This window comes from Chiloscyllium plagiosum, chromosome 9 (genome assembly GCF_004010195.1).
Source record: "Chiloscyllium plagiosum isolate BGI_BamShark_2017 chromosome 9, ASM401019v2, whole genome shotgun sequence".
Classification (NCBI taxonomy): Eukaryota; Metazoa; Chordata; class Chondrichthyes; order Orectolobiformes; family Hemiscylliidae; genus Chiloscyllium; species Chiloscyllium plagiosum.
Genome location: NC_057718.1, coordinates 1,651,093 through 1,658,968, shown reverse-complemented (window position 1 = coordinate 1,658,968; position 7,876 = coordinate 1,651,093). Strand labels below are relative to the sequence as shown.

General features: G+C 47.3%; 1 protein-coding gene across 1 annotated transcript in view; it reads right to left on the bottom strand.

Annotated features, from left to right (window-relative positions):
- The window catches only part of LOC122553148 (adenylate cyclase type 8-like), a 137,412-nt gene that overhangs the window by 37,723 nt on the left and 91,813 nt on the right, over positions 1–7,876 (bottom strand). The window contains exon 10 of the mRNA XM_043696737.1: positions 2,875–3,076. Within this exon, the coding sequence (XP_043552672.1) occupies positions 2,875–3,076 (202 nt within the window). The remainder of the gene's footprint in view (positions 1–2,874; positions 3,077–7,876) is intronic.

The window sequence follows — 7,876 nt, the reverse complement described above, 5'->3', positions numbered from 1 at the left end:
AGGTGGCAGAAATGTCGGCGGATGATTTGGTTTATGCGAAGGTTGGTAGGGTGGAAGGTGAGCACCAGGGGCGTTCTGTCCTTGTTACGGTTGGAGGGGTGGGGTCTGAGGGTGGAGGTGCTGGATGTAGACGAGATGCGTTGGAGGGCATCTTTAACCACGTGGGAAGGGAAATTGCGGTCTCTAAAGAAGGAGGCCATCTGGTGCGTTCTGTGGTGGAACTAGTTCTCCTGGGAGCAGATACAGCGGAGGCGGAGGAATTGGGAATACGGGATGGCATTTTTGCAAGAGGTAGGGTGGGAAGAGGTGTAATCCAGGTAGCTGTGGGAGTCGATGGGTTTGTAAAAAATGTCAGTGTCAAGTCGGTCGTCATTAATGGAGATGGAGAGGTCCAGGAGGGGGAGGAAGGTGTCAGAGATGGTCCAGGTAAATTTAAGGTCAGTGTGGAATGTGTTGGTGAAGTTGATGAATTGCTCAATCTCCTCGCGGGAGCACGAGGTGGCACCGATGCAGTCATCAATGTAGCGGAGGAAGAGGTGGGGAGTGGTGCCGGTGTAATTACAGAAGATCAACTGCTCTATGTAGCCAACAAAGAGACAGGCATAGCTGGGGCCCATACGTGTGCTGATGGCTACCCCTTTGGCCTGGAGGAAGTGAGAGGATTCAAAGGAGAAATTGTTAAGGGTGAGGACCAGTTCGGCTAAACGAATGAGAGTGTCCGTGGAAGGGTACTGCTGGGGACGTCTGGAGAGGAAAAAACGGAAGGCTTGTAGGCCCTGGTCATGGCGGATGGAAGTGTAGAGGGATTGGATATCCATGGTGAAGATGAGGCGTTGGGGGCCGGGGAAACGGAAGTCTTGGAGGAGGTGGAGGACGTGGGTGGTGTCTCGAACGTATGTTGGGAGTTCCTGGACTAGGGGGGATAGGACAGTGTCGAGGTAGGTAGAGATGAGTTCAGTGGGGCAGGAGTATGCTGAGTCAATGGGTCGGCCAGGGTGGTCAGGCTTGTGGATCTTGGGAAGGAGGTAGAACCGGGCAGTGCGGGGTTCCTGGATTATGAGGTTGGAAGCTGTGGGTGGGAGATCTCCTGAAGTGATGAGGTTCTGTATGGTCTGGGAGATGATGGTTTGGTGATGGGGGGTGGGGTCATGGTCAAGGGGGCAGTAGGAAGAGGTGTCCTCGAGTTGACGTTTGGCTTCAGCGGTGTAGAGGTCAGTGCGCCAGATTACCACTGCATCCCCTTTATCCGCTGGCTTGATGGTGAGGTTGGGATTGGAGCAGAGGGATTGGAGGGCTGCGTGTTGTGAGGGTGAGAGATTAGAGTGGGGGAGGGGGGTAGACAGGTTGAGGCGATTAATGTCCCGGCGGCAGTTGGAAATGAAGAGGTCGAGGGCAGGTAATAGGCCAGCGCAGGGTGTCCAGGTGGATGCAGTGTGTTGGAGGTGGGCAAAGGGGTCCTCGGAAGGTGGGTGGGAATCCTGATTGTGAAAGTAAGCTCGGAGGCGGAGGCGATGGAAGAAGTGTTCGATGTCACGGTGTATATTAAATTCATTGATGCGTGGACGGAGGGGGATGAAGGTGAGTCCTTTGCTGAGGACTGATCGTTCGTCCTCAGTGAGGGAGAGGTCTGGGGGTATAGTGAAAACTCGGCAGGGCTGGGAGCTGGGATCCGATGTGGGTGTAGAGCTGGGAGTGGGGGCGGGGCCTGTAACTGGAGTGGGTGTGATGGTGGGGGGAATGGGGGTGGAGTCATGAGCAGGGGTAGTGTTCCCCTCGGTGTTCTGGGGGGTGGGGATAGTGACAGTGGGGTTCTGTTTCTCTCGCCTCAGAAGATGCTGCCTGACCTGCTGATTTTCTCCAATAATTTCTGTTTTTGTCTCCAACCATCCTAGAATGACAGGTTCACTCAAAGAACTCACTCCAGATACAATGTTTATGGCCGAACCCACACAGTGCGTAAAAAGGTCATTTGACCCAACAAGTCCACACCATCCCTCCAAAGAATATCCCACCCGGAAGATCAGTCACCTGAGGGTGGAATTGAACCTGGGTCCCTGGTGCTGAGAGGCAGCAATGCTAACCACTGAGCCACTGTGCAGCTCTGAATATTTTATATATTTTATAATTTGCCCTCAATTAGTCCGAGGGCAAAATATAAAATTGTCTTCTTTGTTGGGTGATATGCCTCCTACGCCAGCAAGTATACAGTTTGTTCTACTTTTGGCAGCACATTTAAATGTGTATGCAAGCAGACCAGCTTTTATCAAAGGTAAGAGCTTGGTGAAGGTTCAGAGAACTCTCAGGGCAACATCATTATCTAAGACCATCTGATCATGTTTTCTTCCTTCTTTTCTCTTTTCTTTTATTTTAATTTAACCCATTTTTCTGATGAACCTGTTCAGTTTAACAATGTTTAATAATAGACAAGTAATGGGTTTAACTTGGGGAATTACCTGTCTTCCTATAAACAGGAACAGGAGATACTCAGTTAATCACTGGTTCTTTAAAAAGACATTATCGGGAAACAATTAAAACAGAAGTGGTTAAATTGAGAGGATGTACAGCTTGTAGTGTGGATCTCTGCCAATAATTGCGTAGAATGGTCAGTAAAATGTAGTTCTCATTTAATCCTTCGTCACCAGGTTTTTTGGAGTGTAACAGCGCTGTCTAGCCCTCTCCTGTACCCCTGTAATTTCGGATGGATTACTTTCTCAAAGGTGACTGTAAGATGAGCAACAAACCCCCCCATTAATGACCACACAGTGGGAATAAAGACATAGTTGATGCAGAGCTGAGATCTGTATAGCAATATTGCATGGGGGATAAAAATACGACAAATCCCAAGGTTGGGTGCCCTAAGAACTTATTACTCACCATGTCATATATTGATAAGACAAAGTTGATTGAGATAGACAGCAGCATGATTGTAGTTCTGACACTGTGTGTCTCTTGAATCCAGGTACTCAGTTCATGCATGGCCTTTGGGAGACAGTTAAATGCCTCAGCCATAATGCACAATAGCAGACAGCAGTAAATGAGCACAATGGAGACTAAATGGCCAATCCTCATTTCCTGCCTGTGGGTAGAAAACAAATGGGGGATTTGTGTGTTAGACAAATTGCAAACAATTCAAAAACTCTTGTACAGTGCTTGAATGAGACAATTATCCAACACAGCGGCCAATATAGAAAGATAGAGATTCTCCAACACTAACTGTGCCAACCCATAACATTGGATCCACCAAAATCCTGCTTACCACTCATGGTCCATAATCCTATAATCTACAGCACATAAAGTCAAATTCAGATTAGTTTTAAAATCAATTTGTGAGGATTGCTTGGTAGTTTTATTTGTAAGAGAAACCAATGGCTATTGGAGGGAGATGGGAAGGTGGAATTCAAAACATAAGACTTTGCATGAACTTCGGATCATTCGGAAGCTGGAGGAAATTATTGAGAGGAGTTGCAGGGAGGTACTCACACCTCAGGTACAGGAAAAAGGCAGATGAGTTATGAAAGGAGATGGCAAGGGAACCGGCAGGCAATGCAGGGAATCACTGTGGCTAATCCTCTCATAACAAGATACTGTTCTGGATACTGCTGGGGGGGACAGCTTACCAGGGGTAAGCCATGGGGACTGGTCACTAGCATAGAGTCTGTCCCTGTTGCTCTGAAGGAAAGGGGGAAGATGAGCAGAGCTTTAGTCATTGGGGATTCCATATGTATGGAAACAAATCGGAGGCTCTGTGTGAACAAGAGAGACTCACGGTTGATGTGTTGCCCCCCAGGTGCCAGGGTTCGTGATGTCTCAGATCATGTTTTTGGGATCCTTGAGGGGAACAGGGAGCAGCCCCAAGTCGTGGTCCACATAGGCACCAATGACATAGGTAGGAAGAGAGATAGGGGTTTCAGGCAGGAATTCAGGGAGCTAGGGTGGAAGTTGTTATCTCTGGTTTGTTGCCAGTGCCACAGTGCAAGGCGAGAATTAGGGAGAGAGAGGAGTTGAACATGTGGCTACAGGAGGGAGGGGTTCTGATACCTGGATAATTGGGGCTCATTCTGGGGTAGGTGGGACCTCTACAAACAGTATAGTCTTCACCTGAACCAGAGGGGTACCAATATCCTGGGGGAGAAGTTTGCTAATGCCTTTCAGGAGAGTTTAAACTAACTCAGCAGGGGGATTGGAACCTGAATTGTAGTTCAAGTGTACAGGAGGTTGAGAGTATTGAGATCAGAAATATGGCTTCAACGTCGCAAGAGTGCACTGGCAAGCAGGCAGGTGGTTTGAAGTGTATCTACTTCAACAAAGGAGCATCCTGAATAAGGTGGGTGAACTTGCAGCAGGGGTTGGTACCTAGGACTTTGATTTTGTGGCCATTTCAGAGACATGGATAGAGCAGGGACAGGAATGGTTGTTGGGGGTTCCGGGGTTTAGATGTTTCAGTAAGAACAGGGAAGATGGTAAAAGAGGGGGAGGTGTGGCATTGTTAGTCAAAGACAATATTATGGTGGCAGAAAGGATGTTTGAGGACTCATCTATTGAGGTAGTATGGGTTGAGGTTAGAAACAGGAAAGGAGAGGTCACCCTGTTGGGAGTTTTCAATAGGCCTCCAAATCGTTCCAGAGATGTAGAGGAAAGGATAGCATAGATGATTCTATGTAGGAGCGAATTTAACAGGGTAGTTGTTATGCAAGACTTTAACTTTCCAAATATTTACTGGAAAGACCATAGTTTGAGTACTTTAGATGGGTCAGCTTTTGTCCAATGTGTACAGGATGCTGCCTCCGCCCTTGAACTCCGCCCCTCCAATCGCCACCAAGACAGAACCCCACTAGTCCTCACCTACCACCCCACCAACCTCCAGATACATCGGATCATCCTTCGTCATTTCCGCCACCTCCAAACGGACCCCACCACCAAGGATATATTTCCCTCCCCACCCCTATCAGCATTCCAAAAAGACCACTCTCTCTGCGACTCCCTTGTCAGATCCACACCCCCCACCAGCCCAACCTCCACTCCCGGCACCTTCCCTGGCAACCGCAAAAAATGCAAAACTTGCGCCCACACCTCCCCGTTCACTTCCCTCCAAGGCCCCAAGGGATTTTTCAATATCCATCAGAAATTCACCTGCACCTCCACACACATCATTTACTACATCCACTGCACCCGATGTGGCCTCCTATACATTGGGGAGACAGGCCGCCTACTTGCGGAACATTTCAGAGAACACCTCTGGGACACCCGCACCAACCAACCCAACCGCCCCGTGGCTGAACACTTTAACTCCCCCTCCCACTCTGCCAAGGACATGCAGGTCCTTGGCCTCCTCCATCGCCAGACCATGGCAACATGACACCTGGAGGAAGAGCGACTCATCTTCCGCCTATGAACCCTCCAACCACAAGGGATGAATGCAGATTTCTCCAGCTTCCTCATTTCCCCTCCCCCCACCTTGTCTCAGTCCCAACCCTCAGATTCAGCACCGCCTCCTTGACCTGCAATCTTCTTCCTGATCTCTCCGCCCCCACCCCCTCTCCGGCCTATCACCCTCACCTTAACCTCCTTCCACTATCGCATTCCCAAAGCCCCTCCCTCAAGTCCCTCCTCCCTACCTTTTATCTTAGCCTGCTTGGTACACCCTCCTCATTCCTGAAGAAGGGATTATGCCAGAAACGTCGATTCTCCTTCTCCTTTGATGCTGCCTGACCTGCTGCGCTTTTCCAGCAACACATTTTTAAGCTCTGATCCCCATCTGCAGTCCTCACTTTCTCCTAGTTGACACAGTATGTAGTCAAGCCAACAAGAGGCAAGGCCACATTGGATTTGGTACTGGGTAATGAACCCGGCCAGGTGTTAGATTTGGAGGTAGGTGAGCACATTGATGATAGTGACCACAATTTCGTTATGTTTACTTTAGCTAATGGAAAGGGATAGTTACATACCACAGGGCAAGAGATATAGCTGGGGGGAAAGCAGTTCTGATGCAATTAGACATCATAGGATGGGGAAGGAAACTGCAGGGTATAGGCACAATTGAAATGTGGAGCTTATTCAAGGAACAGCTACTGCATGTGCTTGATAAGTATGTACCTATCAGACAGGGAGGAAGTGGTCGAGCGAGGGAGCCGTGGTTTACTAAGGAAGTTGAATCTTTTGTCAAGAGGAAGAAGAAGGCTTATGTTAGGGTGAGATGTGAAGGCTCAGTTCAGGCGCTTGAGAGTTACAAGTTAGCCAGGAAAGGTCTAAAGAGAGAGCGAAAAAAGGCCAGGAGGGGGCATGAGAAGTCACTGGCGGATAGGATCAAGGAAAACCCTGAAGCTTTCTATGATATAGTAGGAATAAAAGATTGACTGGAGTAAGATTAGGGCCAATCAAGGATAGTACTGGGAGGTTGTGTGTGGAGTCAGAGGAGATAGGGGAAGCACTAAATGAATATTTTTCATTAGTATTCACACTGGAAAAAGACAATGTTGTCAAGGAGAATACTGAGATACAGGCTCAGTTCAGATGTTTATATATTCCTATCACAATGTTGGAATCAAATTTCACTTGCTTCCCATTGAATATTTCCCATGACATGTCTTTTCCCCCAAAAAAACGAAATTAGTAAAGCATGCACTAACAACAAAAGCCATGTCAGACATTCCTCTGGTAGATCTAAAGACACATTGAGGGTTTCCTCAGCTGGAAGGAATATGTGATTCAGGAGAATGTGTGTTCAGAATTTCCCTGCTATGGAAAATAGGGAAATCCAGAATACAGTTTATTTCCCATTCTATTAATTAATTAAGAAAAGCAATTCTGTGATTTATGAAGGTAGTTACAACTGTCATAATCCTAAAGTGGAAGGACCAAGGGGTGCAGTGATGACTGAGGTTTAGCACAGAGTCCTTTTTTCCTCCAAAACATACAGAATGTGGACAAAGAATAAAGGTTTGAAAACCTCCATTGGAATATCACAATGGTCCCAACCTTTGCTGCTTTTCATCTGTTCATAATTTGTTGCAGCTCACCCATCGATGGGAGTTTAACTCAGAGATTAAGACCATAAGAGCGTACGAAATAGGAATAAATATAGAATGTTCAGCCCATTCCATAGGGTCATAGATGAGCTGATACTTCTTATATTCACTTTCACACATTTTCTCTGTAACCTTTGATTTCCCTGATCAAGAATCTCTCAACCTCAGCGTTACAAGTACACAAAGACCTGGCCCCCACAGCTCTCTGTGGCAAGGAAGTCCAAAGGCTCTCAAGCTTCCAAGAGAGAAAATTCCTCCTCAGCTCAATCTTAAATTCTGATGAGACCAGAATTCTGATGGGTCCTCTCTGGTCCCATGAGAATATCTCAGCATTGAACCTGTCAAACCCCTTAAGAATTCTGTTTGGTTCAATTAAATCACTTGTCATTCTTCTAAACTCCAGTGAGTATAGTTCCAATCATAGCAGGGATCATCCTCGTGAACCTTCTCTGAAACGCCTCCAATAAAATGATATATTTCCTTAAATGAGTGACCGAAACTGCTCACGGTACTCCAGATGTGGTAGAACATGGAACATAGAACATAGAACAATACAGCACAGAACAGGCCCTTCGGCCCACGATGTTGTGCCGAACATTTGTCCTAGCTTAAGCACCCATCCATGTACCTATCCAATTGCCGCTTAAAGGTCACCAATGATTCTGACTCTGCCACTCCCACAGGCAGCGCATTCCATGCCCCCACCACTCTCTGGGTAAAGAACCTACCCCTGACATTCCCCCCTATACCTTCCACCCTTCACCTTAAATTTATGTCCCCTTGTAACACTCTGTTGTACCCGGAGAAAAAGTTTCTGACTGTCTACTCTATCTATTACTCTGATCATCTTA